Source organism: Besnoitia besnoiti, chromosome II, assembly GCF_002563875.1.
Source record: "Besnoitia besnoiti strain Bb-Ger1 chromosome II, whole genome shotgun sequence".
NCBI classification, from domain to species: Eukaryota; Apicomplexa; class Conoidasida; order Eucoccidiorida; family Sarcocystidae; genus Besnoitia; species Besnoitia besnoiti.
The window spans coordinates 437,970-459,616 of NC_042357.1; the positions used below are offsets into that span (position 1 = coordinate 437,970).

Below are 21,647 nucleotides of genomic sequence, written 5' to 3' on the forward strand. Positions count from 1 at the left end.
ACGCAGCAGTAGGCACTCTTCCTCGAAGTGGGTGTGCGGTCGCGTTTACAGGTCTCAGGTCGCCGAAGTATTGGAATATATATATGTATATATATGTCAGTTGTAGTGTAGGAACGGATGAGTGACACTGCCGGACGATGTTCCACCGGACCGCGATCAATGAACTTAAACGATGCTTGGTTACAGCGTTGGTGAGGTTGATGACTCGAAAGATGGAGTTCTATCTTGTCTGTCATTGGCGATCATTGGCACCGGCTATTGAACCTTCTTCACGCACGCACTCCGCTAACCACTTCTCATCTTCTGAGCTGTATCGATGCTCCCCCCTGATGCGCTGCCCCTTCAAATCACCAATTTTCTTGCGGGCATAGAAGCAATCCACAAACCACCTCGATACCGATGCCTCTGCACATTTGCAGGGACTGAAGGGTGGTGCATGCGTAGTGGGTTCATACACAAGAGCCAGTGCCCCGGTGTGAACTCCCACGTCTCAAAGTAACCGCTTTAGTTGAATTCACAAATCAGCATTCTACGCAGCGCTACCGTGATGCCCCGCGCGCACTGCTGTGTGTGGAAGGCACAAGACGCTTGCATGAGTTTCTTTGAATGCGTAAGCTGGAGGTCGAATACTGAAACAAAAAGATTAACACTTTCCGAGATTGTCATGCTTTTGGGGTGTAACGCGCGCCCTCTCCTAACAGACACAGCATCCGCGTGTCAAGCCCTGCACGCCGGATTCTGGATGAAGCTGTTTAGTTGCCTACCTACGTCGGCTGCCGGAGATGGCAGCAGACACCCGCAGCCTTGCTTCCAGCACGCAATTGTTTGTTTGCTTTTCAGATCTCCAGATGCGCAGCACATTGTGGCGGCTGTAAGGCTTCTTTGAACCACAACTGGAAGACATCGCGCAAAACAAGCCTGAGCAGATGCTGTAGCTGTGCCATATCCCCTGCGTTACTGGAAATCCACCAGTGTCAAAAAACAATATCTGAGACAGCCGCAGCCCTGCCTCTACCATGCCGCGCCTGCACGGCGAATGGCCGCAGAACTAGGACCACGTAGGTCACCTGTGGGATTCTCCACACAGACGAAGGCAGCAGAAAAACCGGAATCCGTTCAACAGTGTTTTGAACACATTGCTACTTCATACCCAAGCCACTTCCTTTGCCACTAGACATCGTTCCGAGACCGCGCATGCCGCCAATATACGCGTCGCCCTCGCCTAACCGCAGGCTTGGGGAGCGCTGGAGCTCCCCCCGCGGTCGACGCACACATCACGAACAAAGACATGCATCTGTGGGTCCCTAGGGGCACGCGAAAATTCTTCGGGCCAAATTCCGTACAATAAGTTTGCTTGTTATGCAGCCCCGTGCGGAAATCGGATGCTTCGTGCAGTGTCAGCCTTGGTGGCCTTCACTGTCTGTGTTCGTTGTGGCTCGCGCTACTAGGCCTCCACTGTGCCGTAAACGAACAGCGGCGGCGAAGTGTCGCTAAAGTAGATTGCACTTTGAAAATGGCTAGATTTCAAGCAGCCGCACTTTTCACGGTCTCTTCTCTCGCACTGGTACTGTTCGGCCTGCTTGTGTCGGCAGCGCCGGGCCCACCATCACCGAGTTTGGCGGCCAATGAGGAGATACAGATATGCGAGAGGAAACTGAGTTCCGGCGGTCTCCAGTTGACACTCAAGAACGGGGTTCAAAGGATTGCTTTCAAATGCAGCGACTCGGTGGCAACGCTGAAGCCGTCCACAACGCAGGTGTATACTAAAAACGATGGCTCGGGGACACTCCTCTTGAACGAAGCGTGTCATGGCGCTGCGCTCGTGGACTCAAAGGGTGACGAACCGAAGACGTACACGCTGGAGGTACCTCTCGCAGGGCGTAAGGAACAAGTTCTCTACTGGAACTGTCAAGTACCGGTGTCACCCGCGAGTGTGGCAAAGGAGCAGCTTCAACAACAGCAGCAGCAACAAGAGGAGTCTTCTATGAAGGACTGCACAGTACAAATTATGGTCAAACAATCGGAGCCTGGCAATGCAGAGTCTGTGCAGAAACCCGACACTTCACTTCCGCCCCCTGGTGTACCTGGCGGTGCACCAACATCCGAGAAAGTGTACCAGTGCGAGCCGAAACCAGAGGGGGCTGTGGTGCCTGTACTTCTCCCGAGCACTGAGCAGACCGTTTTCTTCAACTGTGGACCTACCGACACCCGGTTGACACCAGATCCGCAATACAAACAGTTCTACGAAGACGAGCAGTGTACCGATCCGGAGTTATTGTCCAAGGTCTGTCCGGGAACCACTCTCGTTCCCAAGGAGGGAGAAACCAACCCTACAACGTACAAGCTCACGGTCCCAGTCAGGGGCCGTCATAAAAGAATCATGTATTTCAAATGTACTGCTCGCGGCGTTATCCTGCAACTCAGGTCAACGGGAAAAATGCCAGACCAGAACCCCTCATCATGCACTCTGCAAATCACTGTCGACGGCCCTGTGGATCCTGACAATGATGACGACGATCTGTCGCCTCACGACTCTGACGACGACCAAGATGACCAAATGGACGACCTATTTGAGACTTGTGAGATCGATGACGATGAAAATAAAATGGAACATATAACTCTGCCCTCCAAACGGAAGCGCGTCAGCTTCTCATGTGGTACAGCAGGTGCGCCGACTCTGACGCCAGAGGCATCCGAGAACAAGTTCTGTGTGGATCCAAGCTGCAGTGAGCAGAAGCTTTTGTCGAGCTTGTTTCCCGGCGCCACGTTTGTTGCCACTCCTTCCTCGGGAACAACTATCTACAGCCTTTCCTTCAAATCGAAGCTGCGTGCGGATCACGAGTTGTACTACGTGTGCACTGCCACGAAAGCCGTGCAAGATCGCGACGATGCCGGTGCTGTCGAGGGAACACAGAAAAAAAAGAAGTGCACTATCAAACTCACCATCAAGGGGCAGAACCCGTTGTTGTCTGCCAGCGCGCAGAAGGTGACCCCACCGTATTTTGTTTGTACATTCATTGTTGCGCTGATTCACATGTTTTCGTAAAGAAGATCCGGGCGTCGTTGCATCGGCGCTGAATCGATGAATTTGAGGCGTTGCGCGCAGGCGCACTGGGTTCCAGGTTCCAGTTGCGCGCTAGTTTTTGTGCAAACAATTTCTGCTATCTCGCATGGCTTATGGGATACAGTTTCTGCTGCGTACGCATTCGTCGTCGGGCTCAATTTTGGTGATGCTTCGCGATGACTATCCCTTGAAGGGGTTCGTATGTGTGTGTTGTTGGGCGTTGTTCTATCACTGAAGGCAGACTTTAAAAGGAAACTGTGTGGCGTGAATTCGTGTGTTCAGTCTCTAGTGGGGTGCCTCACGCATTTGCAGGTCCAGCCTCTCGTAGTCTTGGTGTGCTAAAAGGGCATCAATTACAGAACTGAGTGGAGGTGAGAAAGGACGGGATCAACCATTGGAATAGTGGGGACGGGGGCGGATCACAGCTTCGCAACGCGTCACCATCGTGAACGCTGCTGTTACGCTTGACGCAGGATATAGGTTCTTTGTCGGCTGCCGGACCCACTGAAACTGGCTGAGCGTGGGAGCGGCCGGCTAAGGGGCCCAATAGAGTGCACTATCTTTCGCGATCGCGTGAAAACGAGGATCGTGGCGCAGACTGGAGAAAACTGTCAGAATGCTGATACGTGCAAGCTGTAATACGAATCCAGCAGGTTTGTCAGTGTAAGCTGGAATTGGACTGTCTCTAAACGAAGACAGGGAGGGTCCTTGTGTATCATCAGGAACTGAATTGGGACAAGCAGACGGCGCAATTCAACGGAAGAACTGGCACGGATACATGGCGACAGTAGCACATGAGACGGGGAACGCACTCCATATACTAGGACCGAACGTTCAAACGCAATAGGCAGCCTTGTCTCCGTCCGAAGACAGTGCAAACACTAAACTGGTAGAAGTCTGACACCGCCCGCTATGTGTCACAACCACAAATGCATGCCACGTGAAGGAAGCTGAATCTATCGCGACAGTGGAAAACGCACATAAAAGTATCACGTGCATTGTAAAGGATCCCCATTGTAACTGGTTTGCAGGAAGCACCTCATGAGGTTTTCGGCAATGCACTGGAAGCGCGTAAATGGTAGTTGGACTGCGCTAGACATCGGTCTGGAATGCCGGTGCCTTTCTGCACAGAGGATAGGCAGATGCGTTCCTCAGCATGGTGCGGTTTTGTGGACGGCTACGCGGGATGCCTCCAATCCACGTTCGCGATTAGAGGTGGCATACACACAGTGGTAAGCTAGCAGAAAGAAGCATTGCCGGAAGTGAAGAGATGCTACGGCTTTAGAGGACGGCCTTGCCTGAGGATGACACAGCGGTGCTTAATCTCTCCTGTCGAAGCGTAGTGCATGCGCCCTGTTTTATTTTCGCGCGGATGCCTCCACGTGCCCAATTACCAACGTGCTGAGCAGCGGCAAGCCTGAGCCTCCGCCTCTGGTTGTGGACACTGACGCCTCGCCAAGTATATCCCGATCAGAGTTGGATAGATGAAGCAGTAAACGTCTTTCGTGCTCGCAATGCCGCGCGCCGCCTAGTGCCTTCCGTGGCTCCTGCAAAAACCACAAGACACAGCTCCTGTTCTGGTAGTGTCCTCCTGGCCACATTTTTCTACCGTGCTGCTCTGTACTTGACCGATTGCAGCTGTCGTCATAATCGAGAGTAAGCTGCGGATCACCCCATCAGTCTTCCACATAATTTATCTCCTATGTTAAAAATCTTTGTTTACGAAGAAATATCCTACATTTTAAATAACGATTATTATGATTTTTACATTTATTAGAGTATGAATTTATATATGTTAAAAAAAATTCAATCTTACTCTACCATTCTTTCCAGTTTGAATATATAAAGGGTGCTTCTGGTTTGATTGAATTATCGCACCCAGATAACTCCATACCAGTGAACCGGTTTGTAACTCCGCTTCCTATCGTACCTAAATGGTACTTTTAGCTGTGGAGCATTGCTTGTCGAAAACAATGAGTCATTTCCGCCCGCCGAACCGAGTCAGTGGCGCCGCTGGTGCCTGTGTGGTCGTCCTCATAGTCGTCTGCCCGATAACCAGTTTCGCTGATACCCCGGGACTCGGTGCCACTAAGCCGGCTAAGGGGAAACCGTGCCCGCCCAGAGAGCAAGGAGATGTTATTCACCTGACTCTCGAGGCAGCTGATGCATCTGTGTGGTTCGACTGCGGCACCGACACCGAGGCAAAGCTGGAACCGGATCCGGATGGTGATATCTTCTACACCGATGGCACGTGCGAAACGTTTCATCACCTTAAAGAGGTGCACAAAGATGCTCACCTCCAAAAGACATCAGAAAGCCCCGAAAGCTCCACACTATACACGCTAACCATGCCTCAGGAGGACAGGAAGCCAAAGGAGTTGTACTATTGTTGCAAGTTTACTCCTCCACCCCGAGAGATTCTCCCCAAGTGCCAAAGTGCCGGAAGAAGAGCGGGCCGAATCCGCACAAACTGCGAAACTGCATACATGCACTGTTCATATCTCCGTTGTCACGGCCTTGGTATATCCAGAGCCTGAACACGAACTGCCCCCTGCAGGCTCCACAAGTGGCAACGGCACCGGCGGCAACAGTAACGACGACAATTCGCATGTGGTAGTCTGCGATCCCCAGACGGCTGAACCGGGTTCCAAGCGTCTCGTTGAAACTCCAGTCCCAGCCGAGAAGACTAGCGTTGAATTCACTTGCGGGAAGCACGAGAACGCCACGCTGACTCCATCGGCAAAGGATAAGAAGTTCTGCCTCGATGCAACCTGCAAGAGTCAAATGCTCCTTTCGAACGTGTGGAATGGCGCATCCCTCGAAGAAAAAGCAGAAAACACATATACACTAACTGTACCAGCAGAGCGGACACATGCCCAGGAGCTCTACTACTCCTGTTCTCTACAGGAAGACAAGGAAGCTACAGGGCTTGATGAGACTGACCAAGGTCCGGCGTGCATATTGAAAATCTCCGTCACGACTGGCTCTGCAGGTGAAGACGAGACTTCAGATCCATCGGCGAGCGTGTCTCATGCATTCTTCGTGGCTGGTGCCACGCTGGCACTGCCGCTCTTGTCCATGTAGAGCAGAAGATTTCGTAAGCACTCAGCACCGGTGTTCTGCGCATCCCTCGTCTACGATGTCCTTCTTGGTTTGCTGCTCGGTCTGTATGGAAAAGGTGCATACGGTACTGTCCAGCGCGCAAGGTTGAGCGCAGAGTATGAGCGGGCAGTTTTTGTGCGTGTAAAGCTAGTGACGGTGGTAGGTAGAAACGGATACTTTTCATCTAGGGATAAAACATTTTCGAAATCCAGCGGAGAGGCAATGAAAAGACAGGGCGTCGGCCCCTTCCCGCTTCTTCACGCCCGCTGAGCGAGCAGAATGCTCCCCTCCCTTCGTCACTGCCGTGTTTGTATCCTCCTCAAAGCTTGCTCCTTACGTTGTCAGAAGTACTAGGTAGGGACTGTTCGTGGGTGTACAGGCATGTTGCCGTCTTGGTGTGGGACCGTCTGGGTTTTTTTAGTTCATTTCTTGTCCATGAGTCAGCATCGTTCTCTACTTTAAAGCTGCGACGCTACTCTGCGGTGGCCGCGAAAGTACTGTTAAGCATATACTGCGAGGACGCCGCACTCCTGAATATCACCAAGGGGGGATGTGCCACGCTTCTCTGTATTCAACCACATATTGCTGGTTTAGCGCAGGCCCCACTTTGCAGAATTGGGTCACGACGGTCTCTCCAGTTGTGCGTTTGGTCACACGCCATATTAGCGAAGCGGAATGGGATGGCCTCAACTCGACGAGAAAATCCTGCTTCAGTCTCTCTTCCGCTCCGAGCGCCGCGCCAAGCCCAGACAAGGACCGCCACAGGACTGTCAACTTGAAGTTTATCTAAAGGAGTAGCGACAAAGACGAATGAGGTCGAGACATATATGAAACCACAACAGGGAGCTTCTAGCGCGTCCCTCCATCCGAACACGGCTTTCAGTCATGTCGGCGCGCCGCGCGGGAGCCGCGTTCCCGCTCCACAGCGGGGACGAAGAGACCTGCATGATAGGCGCTCCGGTTGCCAGGAAACCGTAGGGCCGACTAGCAAACGCAGGGCTTGCCCTTCACATGCAGGATGCTTTTTCCTTTCACCCACGTGTTTGCTGAGCTCTCTGCCTTCATCTTCATGACGCTTGCCACCAACCGCCATTTTCCGTGCTGTGTATGACTCTAGAGAAACCCGCATAGCGGTAGCGGAGACCCGCGGGGTAATGCCTGATTTGCCGAAAATGGCTCTCAGCCTCGCAGCTAGAGTCACCATGTTTTTTGCCGTGCCATTTCTGCTGCTTCTGCCGTCACCGTCTTCAGAGGCAGGCCAGCTGTCTACGGACGAAGCGATAGTTAGGGCGGCAGATGTCTGTACCGACGAGAAAAATCGCGAACAAGGGCTCCAGTTGACACTCGAGCCCGGCGCACCCGGCATCGCATTCAAATGCAGCACGGGCGCCGCAGAATTAAAGCCATCCATGACAGAGGTGTACACTGACGGCAACAGCCCACAAACCAAGCCCCTGAACAACGTGTGTCACGACGCTGTATTAACTGTTTCCGCGGGAAACGACGCAAAAGCCTACATCCTAAAAGTCCCTGAAGGTGAAAGGAAGGGACAGGTCCTGCACTGGACATGTCACGTACCTGATGCAAACCTTAATGCCAAAGAGCTCTCTGCATCACCTGAAGTCTCGGTTATGAAGGAGTGCAAGGTTCGAATTACAGTCAAAGCCCCCGACACCCTGAACACCGAACCTCATCAGCAGCCCGGCAGCGCACCTCAACAGCCAGGAACCACTGGCGACCCGCAATCTGCTGAAACAGTTCACCATTGCATGCCTGAGGCAGGCGGAAGAGTGGTTCCCGTGACGCTTCTGCGCACAGAATCCACAGTTTTGTTCAGTTGTGCCTCGCCGGAGCAGACCACATTGAGTCCGGAGCCGTCGCTCAATCAGTTCTACGAAGCAAGCGACTGCACCGATCCGGAGCCTTTGGAAAAAGTGTGCAGGGGGGCCACACTCTGTGTGGCGCAAGAAAACAATCCGACGACGTACAGGCTCACAGTCCCCAAACAGGGTCGTCACAAGAAAACCCTATACTACCGCTGTACTGCTCCGAGCGCGGCCGTCTCGCGCATCCGGGCGGCGGGCCCTGCGCAGTCTCAGAAACCCAAGTCTTGCACGCTCAAGATTACGGTAGATGCGGCAGACTCGCCGAACACTGATGACGAACAAAACGACGGTCTGAGTGACGATATTGTCCAAACCTGCGAGATCGACGACGATGAAAACAAGCGGATCGATTTAACCCTCCCCCAAAATGTCAAACGTCTTGCATTCTCTTGTGGCTCGAGCGGTGCTCCGGCGCTAAAACCAGACGCATCCGACAACGCGTTCTGCATGGATCCCGGCTGCACTGCGGAAAAGCCTTTGTCGAACTTGTTTGAAGGAGCGAGGCTTTTTCCTTCGACATTGACAGATTCCACAGTCTATACGCTTTCCGTCAGCTCAAGACCGCCCACAGACCATGATATTTACTACATCTGCACTGCAACAACGATGGTGCAAGGTCATAATAGGACCAGCTCTACCGACGTGACAAACAAAAGGAAGTGCACCGTCAGAATCACTGTCAAAGGCAACGAGAATCCCGTTTTATCGGATGGTGCTCTGAAGGCGGCCGCATCCTCTGTTCTTGTGACGGTCATTGGCGGGGTCGTATACATGTGGATCTAGAGACGAAGCTCGTGCAGCGTCTCTCTGTAGAATGGCAGGTACCCTCATGGCTGAGTTCTCGCGCAGGGCTGTTTCGATTCCTGTTCCGTTGCGTTCAATGTCGTGCGTGAGCAGCAGTTCTGTTGCGGCACAGAACCGATCGCATCCGTTTTCTGCTGCTTTCAATTCTGTTATGGTGCGCGAGGGCAACCATTGTAGTTGACTGACAGGGTAGAGGACCTTGCGTGACACTGGAAGGTGAACCGTACAAATCCTTACTCTCTTTGAATACATGTATGATTCGGACTGCTGGAGCCCAGTATGCCTGGCACCCACCGGTAATGGGCGTATCTCTCGGTTCTGTCAGCTAGTTGGCCGTGCTGAAGAGCAAAAACGAGATGACGTGCGAAAAGATGGATCCTCGCACACTCGAGTGAATCAGGACGCACGGCCTGTGTGACGTGAATGCGGAGATTTTTTTATGGGCAAGGTACGCGCAGCCGTGGCTACAAATCGGGCGTGTGCTGAAACGGCAGCCTTGCCGCAGAGCTGAGAAAACATGGGCGGTACACAACGGAAACAGTGATTGATGGATGTGGAATCAGGAAAATAAGGCGGCATACCATCTTGCACAAAAATGTGGCTTCACTGGGAAGACGCAAAATCAAGCACGCAGAACCGTGTGGGAATCGAATAGAGTGCAGAACCTCGGGACGCGAATTCTTAATACTGCCTCCATTCCGAGTCACAGAACGTAGAGGGGGGGAAAGATGGCCACCGAAGACGGAGAACGGGTTGCAGAGACGCATCCACGGGTGAAGACCACGATCACAAAGCTTCAGGGCACAGTCTTGCTCAGTCTCGAAAAGATCAAGGTACAATGGAGGTCAGCATCTCCTAACGGCTCTACGGGGCGGCTGCGCCGGAGTGAGAAAGAGCCAAATAAGAGGCGAGGAAGAACAAAAAGAACGTGATGAGAAGCAGAGCATAATTCAATATGAGTGAGGAGAAAGCGTCTTCTTTGCACCGGGAGAGTACTGCGTGGACGTAAACGCTGCAGGCACCGTGTTTGGATCCCTCGCGGCAGGAGGTGACCTGAAGTGAGATGGCAGGAAAGTCTACGGGCTGTGGAGGCCGACACAAAAGGCAAAAATGCCAAATCCGTTATTGATGAAGACCCGCGCTGGCTGTCATCTATAGACGCAACAGGCTGTCGAATTCTTTTCTGCGCAAGCACTTCGTACACGCATCCATGGCAGCAGTACACATTTGGACTGTGTTGTGCGACTGCGAATTTCGCCAGCCTCTGTGCATGCGATGCCTGGAATGAGATTCGACTTATTTAAATTTTTTCCATTTTTTCCCAGGAAAAATCGACCACCTAAATTTAAAAAATAAATAATTTGATATAAAAAGTATTTATTATCAACATTTGCTTGGATTTGCAATGAAAATTGAAAATATTCTAGAACTTTTTAAAATACAAAGCACGTGCCCGGTTCGTGCCGGACGTGGTCGCCGGGTCGCGCGAATGACTGCCTCCCGGTTCCTCAGATCTGAGAGTCAGAAGCCGCGATGCTTCCAATTCTTCTGTTCATGACGAGCTGCTTTTCTCGTTCTAATCCGCGTCTTGTAGTTTTTCGCGGCTTTCTGCTGCTGCGAGCCTGTCAACTGTTTCCTACTATCTTGACTTCCTCGTCGCCAGTCTTCCTTCGGAGGGTCTCTCGTGCATGCGACACCATTCACGTCCCCTAAGGCTGGCCGAAACGGGCGGTTGCTCAAAACCCGCCAATCGGGAAGCCACTCGAAAATGGCGCTAAACTGCGTTCGTGTGAGCGCTTATGGGATTGTTCTTGCTGCTTTACTGCCTCTGGTTTTATTTGGGCGTGCAGCAGCCCACGACCTGGAAGCCGCAGGTGACGACACGGTACAGTCACCCGAGGTAACAAAATGCGATCCAACCGTCGAGGGGAACCATAAGAAACTGATTATGGGACCTGGTGTGACGACCCTGCATTTCAACTGCGGTGAAGACGCAAGAGCAGCTCTTTCCCCAGAGCATGCAAAGAAAAACCATTTCTATGATACGAGCAACTGCGCCGAGCCTGCCAAGCCTCTTACCGAGGTGGCTCCCAAGGCGAGCCTAAAAGCACCCGACAACAGCAAAGAGGCGTACACCCTCAGTATCCCGTCTGAAGGACGCAGCGCCAAGACGCTGTTCTACAAATGCTCCCTGACTCAAGATGCCCTGCCTGACGGTTCGGTCCTCAAATCTGGCAACAGCCTTCAAGGGAAGGTACAGACATGCACGCTCGAAATTGATGTACAAGACGAGCAGCGGCCGCCTGCAGGAAACATTCAGAATCCAAGACCGGAAGTGCCTGAGAACGAGCACGTCGGAGAATTAGGACAAGTCCCAGAAGCAGAGCAGGTTGAAGTGTGTAACCCCGAAAATGCAGCAGAAAATGCAGGGCTCAACCTAACTGTGGAACCACATAACACCACTGTGACATTCAGTTGCGGCAGCAAGGCAACGGCGGAGCTCTTGCCAAAGATTTGGTCACATAACGTCTACACTGACGAAAAATGCACAGAGGCGAGACCGCTGAGTGAAGTTTGCAAGGGTGCCACACTGCAGATACGAGACGGCGAAGTGACAAACACCTACTCTGTCGCTTTCGCCTCGAAACCGGACAAGGAGCAGGTCCTGTATTATGCCTGCACGATGTTGCCAGAACAAGAGGTCGCCGATACAGGGTTCCAGCAGAGAAAGAGATGCGTGGTGAAAATAACTGTTAAACCCGCAGAGAGTCTTCCTGCTCCTGCACCGGAGGCCTGGCCGGCAACATCTTCTACGTTTTTCTGTGGCACTCTACTTTGCGTTCTCTACACGTGGGTGTCGGCTCTTTAGGCAGGTCTGTTTCCGATCAGACGATTGCGCAGAGCCTGTCCGAACGGAACAAGTGCCTGCAGAGCCCTAAAACCGTTTTGTCCCAACACATTTCCTTTCTTTGCTACCAACCGGCCGGTATAGATGCCATACGTGTGTATTATGCTGCAGCGCGGGCCGATGGGTACGATCTCCACGGACCATGTGAGCGGCTCCCGGGTATCCTTGCGGAGAACCAAATTGCTCCTGCGAGTTTCAAAGAGTGCCGAGCAGTCCAGGCCAAACTCACACACTCAAACCAAAGAGGCAGATAATCCGCTGGTGAAACGTGTTTGGGTATTGCTAATTTGAGCGTGGATCCGCCAGCGGCGCTTTCGGAGCTATAGTGCTAAGCCAGATGCTGTTGCATGGCCCTGGTGCACACATAGAGGTGTTCTGAGGTGCACACGCAACAATGGTTGAGTTACCTCACGGGCTTTCTTGCAGTGCGTAGCTCGCACTGCCCACGGAGCCTGAGCAGGAGTGACAGCACAACAGACACGGTTACGACAAATGTAAGCTGGACGTTTTGTTTAGGAGAAAAGGATAGCGCAGACCGCTTCTGTTCCTTAACAGAGACTGCTTGGTGTCGGGCCTAACCGGGGTTAGGGCCGGAAAACCTTGGAGAACCGAGAGGTATGAAGCGAGAGACTGCAGGATGAACGCAGCCGACGTGAGGTTCTTGAGTTAGCAGCCAAGACAGATGCCACGCGACTGCAGAGCCAAGCAAGTACCGACGAATGAAGCCGGCCAGTTCAGTGCGGGCAAAGCGCATGGCGACCAGGAAAAGTGCAGAGTTCGGAACATGGAAGAGGCGTTGTAAGTGGTGAAAGTAATACACCATTATACGCCACAATGAATGTACCTAACTTCATTCATAAATGTGAATCAGCTCTGAGAGGCCTGCTGAGTCCGAGGGCAGGTTTCACCTGCGACAGAGCCGACCGGTACGCTCACAGCCGGAAGCCGAAGCCAGAGTGTCCGCTGCCACCCCCGGTCCCCGTGCGGTTCGAGCAGAACAGTTAGTCTGGTTAAGTGGAGGGCCGTTTGCCATACAGTCACCGAGAAAAGGAGGCTTAAGCCACGCTCAGGCAAGCTGTAAGCCACGGCAAGGCCATAAACTCATTCAGAGACTAATAGCCCTCTCTCCTCGCACCGGTGTTCCCAATCACGTGTTTCAGGCAGGTCACTCTCGGGACACTTTTATCTGGCTTAACCCGAGTGCTGCGGAAACAGTTGAGAGTGGGTGTGCCGGCAGTTATTTTCTCTCAACATTTCACTGACGGTTGTAGGGACGTGGGCTGTGGACCCAAAAGAGGTAGACCGCTGCTAGAGCAAATTCACATTTGGGGGAACGCAGCATCAACACCGGACGCGTTTTCGTGCATGCTAGGCCTCGGGACCAGCGGTACGCCCCAAGCTACGATGCTGCAGAGGCCTGAAATACCGTCGCGCGCACTGTAAAATAATGTGTCGCTTATTCAGGGTTGTAGTTTACTTTACTTGTGTTTCGTTCATTTCAGTATACTGAGACTCTGTGCATCCTTGGTCGGCGCAATTCCTCAGCAAGTCTTGTCAACTGTCTAACTGGCACCAGAGGGCTCCCTCCTGTCTAGAAATGTGACTGATGCGTCTCGAAGATGCCAGGCTTTGCGGTATCCTTAAGGGTCTCTGTGCGCATTCTTCCTGTTTTGGCAACGATTGCCGCTGTTCCCCTTCGAGTATCCTCCACTGAGCGACTCTCTGGATCAAGGTCCGGCACCATGTGATGACACCTGCTGATCCCGCACAAACCCAGTGGGTTTGTGCGGGACCACGTCGGGGACCGAATCGGTTTCGTTTTCTTGGTGCGTGAGGAAACAATGCGGAATTGAAGCCATCCAAGAGAGAGTTCTTCGACAGAGAGAAGTGCGGAGCTACGGATACCATCTTCACGCGATGCTATCTCTGTTGGTATACTGCATTATGCCATAAAACCTTCCCTATTGTTTTATTCGCATCCCATGTACTTTCGCTGGCATATATCTCTCCTATCGGTTAGCCAGTCATTCAACTAGGTGACGTTTGTCGTCCGACTTGCATAATTGCTTTGACAGTTATCATTCTCCCCTAAAATGCGTTATCTTGTCTCCCAATTCTTTTGAGAGCGCGCTGAACTCGCATTCTTCTACGCTCAGCTGGTGCTGTCCATGGATGAACGCTCCACTGTCGAGCCTAACCACATTCCTGTGTGGCGCAGGCAGTTTAGACCAGGACCTCCCGTGCTGCAGAAAATATGGGAAAGCAGTGAACAAGGACTGTAAGAAAGCACGGCGCGTGCTATGCTTTTTGAAATTGCCGAGAACAAGTCATTTTGCCATGAAGAGATCTCATATGCCGTCCAGGCCCAAGTGACATTGGCATGCGTTGCCGGCCTTGCAGCCCGCTTGACACGCGACAAGGTACGAGACACGCCTCTCCCGGCGTGCGCCATGCACAGGACGCTCGAAGCGGCCAAACCCGCAGAAATAACCTAACAAACCCTGGCTGGGGAGACTCCACCCGATTTGCAACACTCGAATCTGTAATGATACCGACCACGGGTCAGTCCCTCAGTCAGGTTGGTTAGACAAGCAGGGGTACGCTCCCATATTGCATTCCAATACAGATCACCAGCCACATGCGCCGCCCGAAAAACAGAGATTCAATCGCATGTGCACGATTGTGCTCTCTGATTTCGTTCACAAACATGCGCCAAACTGAGCAACCCCAATGCAGGAAAAAAATCTCCTCCTGTGTACGACCACGACAGTTGTTGAGCCGGTATTCCTTTGCTGTGCTTTCTGCTTGCTTGGGGGGGAATCCGACTGTGTTTCATTGATACAATTCCCGGTCCGTCCCCTCTAAGATGGCCGTTGCTTTACCTTGCAATAGTTTGCCCGTAAACTCTCTCGTTAAAGGGTGGTTCAGAAGATGAGTTCACCCTATGCCGTGGCAGCTTTGGTTTTAATCTGCCGCTCCCTTGAAAGGCATCTCGATTCTGACTCTTCCGATACCACAGGAATCATGCCATTCGGGCATCATCCTCAGCTCCTCATGGAATCCTCGCGACACCGCAGTTTCGACGCCGCGTAGCCGGTGGTGAATTTTCGGTGAAATTACAGTGAGTTCCCGCAGAAGTGAAAACCTGCACCGATTCTTTCTGTGTGGATCTACGATTTGTCGTAGTGTTGTCCTTGGCAACCATCAAGCGAATGACTAGGGTGACGCCTACTGTCACACTCGACGTCAACCTCAAAACCTTGACCACGCCCGCGCTCCCGTCTTCTTGGTACATTATATCTAAATTCTTCATTCTCTGCCGACATCTCGCCTTCGTGAAAAATGGCTTCGTGGCGCGCACGTTCGGGGATGCGGGTGATCGGTTGTATAGTTTGGACTGCGCTGATCCTTCTTGACGTCGGCTCAGCTAAGGCTTTGAAAACTCAAGCCACTGAATCATCCTCTACTGGGAATGTAAAACAGTGCGAACCAAAGCCTGAGCCAAATACTATGGAAACCGTCACAATGGAGCCTCAGGTCACGGAAATCAAGTTTCAATGCGGGACAAACGGTGCTCCAGTTCTCGAGCCCCAGCACACCAAGGCCAACTCCTTTTATGAGACGCAAGAGTGCTCAGGAACAATGTTGCAGCTTGATACGGTCCGCAGTGGCGCGGGCTTATCCGCTTCGAGCGACGGCGGTACTTCTCCAACGTACACGCTCACTATTCCTTCGGACAACCGCACTGCAAAGAAACTGTATTACAAGTGCTCTCTCACCGACCAGGTCCGTCCCGAAGTGGTGACATTTGAGGAAGAGGAGAAAAAGCCTCTAGTAAAGACAAAATCATGTGTGTTAGAGATTAATGTGAAGACGTCCACTTCCACCTCACCCCCGCCAGAGCCGATTTTTCCTGGCAATGGACAGACTGGCAACTCAGGGAACGACACCTCCGTCGATCTTGTCCCGTCCTGCGACCCAGAGAAAAGCGACAAAAGCTATATTTTTCTCACCGTAGAACCGGAAACGCCCAGCGTCACCTTCGCGTGTGGCGCCAAGAACAAGACGAAGCTTTCGCCCACACCCGGCTCGAACAGCGTTTTCATCGACGATTCATGCTCAGAACAGAAGCTGCTGTCCGGAGTGTGCAGTGGAGCTACACTCAAGGAACATGAATCTGGGGAGTCGACTCGATACACGATCGAGTTCTCTTCGAAACCGGAACAAGACCGGGACCTGTACTACCAGTGTCGTGTTCGACAGGAAACTCGCCAAAATCAGGGGGAGACAGAGCTAGAAACCCCAAATGGCAAGACATGCAGGGTTAAAATCACCGTCAAAGCGAAAGAAGGTTCAACACCATCGACGGCGTACCGGGGGTCAGTCTCATCCTGTTTCATGGGCAGCGCCCTGTTGGGATTTTTTTACGCCTAGCATTAGCCGATGTGCCTCTCCCTCGGCATGCCGGGGCGCAGAAAGTGTTGCGGCACTTCAAGAAAACTTTGAATGCAAAAACACTTTTTGCCTACTAGTGTGAAACAGCATAACATTCCGGATGTGCGGATCAACATGTGGACAAGCAAGCTAATGACATACAGCAGGGACGAGCAGGAGACGAAGGCATCGGTCATTCGTGACACATTAGTCTCACCTCACTCCAAGAGTCGAGGGTGATTACTGTCACTCCATACCAGAACCGGTTCGTAACTGGGATTCAGACGTGCCTGAATGGTACGTTTTATCATAATATGCAGCGTTAAAAGTAATCCAGTCAAAACCTGTGCCATGCCCCCAAAAATCCGATGCGCATATTCCGTACAGGCTAACACTAAGAAGGCGACAGACAAATTGAATGCCATGCTATTCGTAGAACCTGCATACACGTGTTGAGTTCTCAAATATACGCTGGATACATGTTACTTCAAGTGCGAAATCAGTACCTGAGGACTACACGAGCGAATTAAATGTAAATAAGGCATACTCGAGAACTTGTTTTTCAAGATTCAACCCACCGAAGAAAAAAACTCCTTCAGGGTCCCAACTGTCTGACTCCCTCTGCTTCGTCAGCATACAGCTCCTCTTCTTCTGCGCCGCTTTGAAAACGGAGTCTCCGCCGCAGGGCACCGGACGACAGGTGGCGGGCAGGTGACGTCGAGAACAAGAGATGAAAAAGTGAAAGATGGGCGTACCTGTGGCATTCAGCATATCGTGGCTGATTGAACCAAACTCTCTTCGCTGCGCATCTAACGCATCCGGCGCGCGGGAAAGAAGCATACACCATCCTCGAGGGGGCACTCCGCGCGTTTCGGGAACGCGGTGCTCGGACACTGTACAGCAACCCAAGCCACCATATATTTCGAATTCACCTGTATCTTTCCCAGTATCTCTTTTAGTCGGAGACGTTGCGAAGCGTCCCTCGCGTAATCCGCACTGCTGTATGTTAATCGACATTCGAGCCCATAGTAACAGTGGAATGACAGGATTCGCTGTGGCAACCAAGCATCGGCTGCCCTCCCAGACGGTGTGACTACAATCTTCGATTCCCTCCGTGTGGCGCGCGGGCCTGATGCGGTCCCTGTGCTGCGAGGGCCCGTTCACGCGTGGCGGACTACACCAGTAGCAGAAGCGTCCTCGAATTGAGCCCCGGCACCGACACCACCCGAACGTGGAACTGCTCCAAAGAGGCAGTGCTGCGCTTCCGCTAGAGGTGACTCAGGGGACATCGGCCTCCTTTTACTGCGAAGAAGGCACTCAAGTTACGTCTGCGTCTGTGGAGTGTTTCGCTGGACGTGGCTGCCCAGAGCAGGATACTCCGACCGAACTATGTACCCGTGCGCAACGCGACCCCGAGAAAAAGGGGCTGAGGACAAAATAAACCCTGGAAGCCGGTGCAGGCATGCCCAAGATCCCTCTCTTGTGCTACAAACACACGGTCCCCGAAGTCACCCTTCCGAGGTTACCGGAGGTTTCTGACGAAATGCGGCCCCAGCACAAATCTTGTAACGCCAAGGTCACCGTGCAGAAGATCACAATGAAACCTTAGAATGAACCTTCCGATCATGAGCAGCAACGGCGGGAGCAAGAGGAAAAGGACAGCAACATAACGAGAGCAGCCGCAACCGACAGAAAGACCCTCCCTCCCGCAGGGCCAGCAACCCGGCACAAATGGTGTAACTGGCTGCGAAACTGGAACACAGGAGGCGTCAGCCTCAGTGAATTCCGCTCTCACGTTCAAGTGTGGCCCCGAGTTGGATCTTGAGCCGGTCGATCTCACGGATGTGTTCAACGACTGCGGCGGGAAGTGCGAGACACACCGGCTGAACTAACTGAGCTCCTCAATGCCACACTGGTTCCTAAGGAGACGACAGGGCGGGACAAGCACAAAGCGAACGAGTATTTGTTGACAGTCAGGGAAACTCCGAGGCGCGATGCACATTTGTGCTACAAGTGCGTTTCCCCCAATCCAGAAGGAGAGAAGAAGTCCGCCAGAAAGCAAGAGCTGAGAGGTGTGACAGGAGGGAAGCAGTGCCTCCGTACAGTTGTTGTGAAGGGGATATTCGGGCCCGGAGCATCGGGAGCGGCTTCGCTCTACCAGTCATTTGCTTGTGGCCAGTGTCCGACTCGCTATGGGTCAAGATACCGCTGTCTGGCAAGAGGTGAAACCACCCGGTATGGAGCCATGCTTGGCCTCCCAGTCGAGAGTAAATGCAGAAAGACGTAGCTGATCCGCGACTCGTACTATTTACTTCGGTATGTTGCTGTACCTCCACCAAGCAGCAGCTCTACAGCGAATTTGAGTACCTCATAACCTCCGAACCCGTTCGTCGCACAGGCTCGCAACGCCAATAGCATCGGTAGAGAAGCAGCATTCGCGCGCCGAAGTCTTTTTTGCCGCAGTTTCCCCTTCCGCAGTTTGGCAGGCCTTGTCCCCCTCGATCGTGTCAGTGACACTGTCGAAGACGCGAGTAAGGAGCGTCGATTCCACAGATAATGATAGGCCAGCGCAACACTCACAATGCGTCACGCGGGTAGGGTTCAGCGACACGACAACTCTCAACTCTCAGGGCCGGCGACTTGCTAGCAACCGCAGGCGATGACTCAAGCCTGGACGAGGGTGCACAAAAACCGCGGGGTGGGGTGCGCAGGCGGAGACTTGAACGGCGCAGATTATCTGGAAAAGAAAAGTCCATCAGCCGCTGGAAGCTCTGGTGTTCCCTCGAAATGACGTTGTGAGAAACGTTTCAAGCAGATACCATGTGGGTTTTCACCCAAAACGTAACCAGGACAGCACAGCGCACACTGCGCTGGACGCGGGGGGGGGGGGGGGGGGACGGGGACGGCTGCAAGCTAGCCGTCCTGAATACGGTATTGAAAGGGAGCCGCGACCTCAGTGAGACGCCATGTGCACATTGCGGAACGACGGCGAACAGTGATGTGTAGTCGGCGCTTCCCCCCAGTCCCACGGATGGCTCTTCTGCAGATGGCTTGGGCATTCGACTCCTCCACAGCACACGCACGTCTCTTATCGATTCGGCGCTTCGCGTGTGCGCGAAACCGGCATGTGTGGCGGTGCAAGCATCGGAGTGGCTCGCGACTTCTGCGGCGGACCCGCGTGGCCACCATTTTCGTCATTGTGGCGACCCGACTTTCGCAATTTGTTGAGTGACGCATCTTAGCTCTATTTCACTGTCAGCGCGAGCTGTGTTGCACCACCACCCTGTTGATTACCGTTACACGCCCTCCGAGAATGAGCGCCCACCCCTCTCGAGGGAAGGCCTTCGGGCTCTTCGTCGTGGTTTCAGCTGCTCTTGTTCTATCCGGCGCCGTTTTACTCATGTGCACGGGGCTCCGCCACCCAGAGAAGTGGCGCTCGGTGGCGGGGAACATTTGCAGCACTGCGCCCGAGTTGGGCCAAGTTGCGCTACAGCTCACCGTCGAGCCCGGTGAGCGTGATACGTGGTTCAGCTGTGGCGCGAACCCACCCGCGGTGCTTCAGCCGTCGCAGCAAGGCATGGTGTTCGAAGGCACCTCTTGCCAAACGACGAGAAGCTTGTCAAGTGTTTCCGCTGGAGCGAAACTGCATACAAAAGTTGACGGCGGGCAAACGTGGTACAGGCTCGACATCCCTTCAAACGAAAGAAAGAACCAAGTTCTCTGCTATACTTGTAAACAGGCAGTTCCTCATAAGCCAAAAAACAAAGAAGATGGAACCCTTCAGATCGAGGAGCCTGTCACTGGTCGCACGTGTACAGTGCGCATCACGCTCAAAGCGACCACGAACCGCCAGCTGCAGTATAAAGCGGAGGAAGAGGAAGGTCAGGGAGAGGCTGCTACCTCGAGGAATCAACAAACTGGCGAGGAGGCGGCATCGAACGATGACCTGAATGTTACAGTTTGTTCCCATGGGACTGTACCGGCGAGTGTCGCTCAAGGCGCCCCTCTAGCGTTTCAGTGCGCAGCTGGGATGCTTCTGGAACCGAAGGGGGGGCAAGAGGCCTTCGACGGAGACTGTAACAACCACGCCCCCCTCACGAGCTTCGTCGATGCTTCATTGGAGACACAATCACTGACGACACAGAATGACGCGCAGACCACGTACAAGCTCAGAGTGACTAACAGCCCGGTCACCCCTGTGTCCATCTGTTACAAATGCGTCTACCGCGTCGACGCCGCAGAATATGTGAGCGAGCAGTGCCACCTCAAAATTTCTGTAATCCCAACAGCGCATGCCGGTGCCCCGGCTAGAGGCATGACGTTAGTATCTATAGGTCTGCTTGGGTTGATCTGGCTCAGTTCTATGTAAGTTTGAAGGTTGCGAAAGCTTCGTCCTCGCCGCGTGACTGAGTCAACGCTATAGGTGTGATGTGTTTGCACGTGAAGACTAGGCACAGACAGACTGAGAAAAAGATGCCACGCACTCCATGGAGGTGCGTGAGAATTTAATACCGGCATCAAGGATATGAAGATGGACTGCTTAGAATTATGAATGATACTATTACGAGTAATGTTGGAGAGCCCCACGGCTTCTACATGTAGCACGGGGCCTGCATCAGTGGAGGCGCTACATGACATCTTGATCACCACTTCAACTGCTTATTAACGGCTTCATGGGACCCGCTGTTAGTCCGATGTGTCTTGCAGAGTATCCATCGCGAGTTAATTCTGCGTCCAGAGACATATAAAATGAATATACACAGTGTAGCACGCCGTAAAGAGAACCACTGTTTTGCGCGCAGCCCCCCTCCCGCCTGTCGCAAAGTGAATCGAATGTCTCCTCTCTGCTGTGGCTCTGTTGTAGTGATGGTTGCTAACATGCATGTGTATTGCATCTGAACTTTGGAGCCAACTGCTGCGATCTTGGACTTTCGCCAGATGGGTGCCGATTTTAGGGACACGAGGTATGATGCAGATAGAGCCCTTTCATGTCGGTGAGAATGAACTCACGCGCCATGCACTAGGAATCCTGTATCTGCAACCAAATACGTCGTCGCCGAGTGTGCACACGGGCACAGCGCAGAATGGAGTTTGTACCAACGTCCGCTGACAATTGTGCACTGCGAAAGCAAGACAGAGTTATCAAGAGTGTCTCGAAGGTGTGAAAATGTAGTTGTAAATACCCGCACGTTGGGTGTTTCGCCGCCAATGCGCACTATCCAATGCAGAGTGCCACATGAAAATGAGCGCTACCCGTGGACACTCTGTGGTCCTTCAGCCTGCCGAACTCACCGGGGGACTCTGATGATCAGTCTCTCCTGTTTTGTCTGTTAGTTTTGCCGCTTCCGTAACCCCCCCCCTTAAGGTATGGCATAAGAGCGTAGCCTAGATGAGTTAGTCTAAAACCCAGCGGAGAAAGGCGTTTTTGAAAGCCCTTCCCCAGTTTCTG

At 52.9% G+C, this 21,647-nt stretch overlaps 5 protein-coding genes across 5 annotated transcripts; all 5 read left to right on the forward strand.

The window, feature by feature from the left end:
* Positions 1 to 1,513: 1,513 nt before the first annotated feature.
* Positions 1,514 to 3,046, forward strand: BESB_034000 (uncharacterized protein; the record flags this gene model as incomplete). The annotated part of the gene is made up of 1 exon (XM_029361986.1): positions 1,514 to 3,046. One exon carries the CDS (start codon positions 1,514 to 1,516, stop codon positions 3,044 to 3,046), a length of 1,533 nt encoding a protein of 510 aa, XP_029220951.1.
* Positions 3,047 to 7,338: 4,292 nt separating this feature from the next.
* BESB_034010 (uncharacterized protein) lies at positions 7,339 to 8,835 on the forward strand (the record flags this gene model as incomplete). The annotated part of the gene is made up of 1 exon (XM_029361987.1): positions 7,339 to 8,835. One exon carries the CDS (start codon positions 7,339 to 7,341, stop codon positions 8,833 to 8,835), a length of 1,497 nt encoding a protein of 498 aa, XP_029220952.1.
* Positions 8,836 to 10,624: 1,789 nt separating this feature from the next.
* On the forward strand, positions 10,625 to 11,725 carry BESB_034020 (uncharacterized protein; the record flags this gene model as incomplete). Its single annotated transcript, XM_029361988.1, has 1 exon — positions 10,625 to 11,725. The coding sequence occupies one exon, from the start codon at positions 10,625 to 10,627 to the stop codon at positions 11,723 to 11,725; it is 1,101 nt and encodes a 366-aa protein (XP_029220953.1).
* Positions 11,726 to 15,106: 3,381 nt separating this feature from the next.
* On the forward strand, positions 15,107 to 16,198 carry BESB_034030 (uncharacterized protein; the record flags this gene model as incomplete). The annotated part of the gene is made up of 1 exon (XM_029361989.1): positions 15,107 to 16,198. One exon carries the CDS (start codon positions 15,107 to 15,109, stop codon positions 16,196 to 16,198), a length of 1,092 nt encoding a protein of 363 aa, XP_029220954.1.
* A 3,313-nt stretch (positions 16,199 to 19,511) lies between these two features.
* On the forward strand, positions 19,512 to 20,567 carry BESB_034040 (uncharacterized protein; the record flags this gene model as incomplete). The annotated part of the gene is made up of 1 exon (XM_029361990.1): positions 19,512 to 20,567. One exon carries the CDS (start codon positions 19,512 to 19,514, stop codon positions 20,565 to 20,567), a length of 1,056 nt encoding a protein of 351 aa, XP_029220955.1.
* Between the last annotated feature and the right edge of the window lie 1,080 nt (positions 20,568 to 21,647).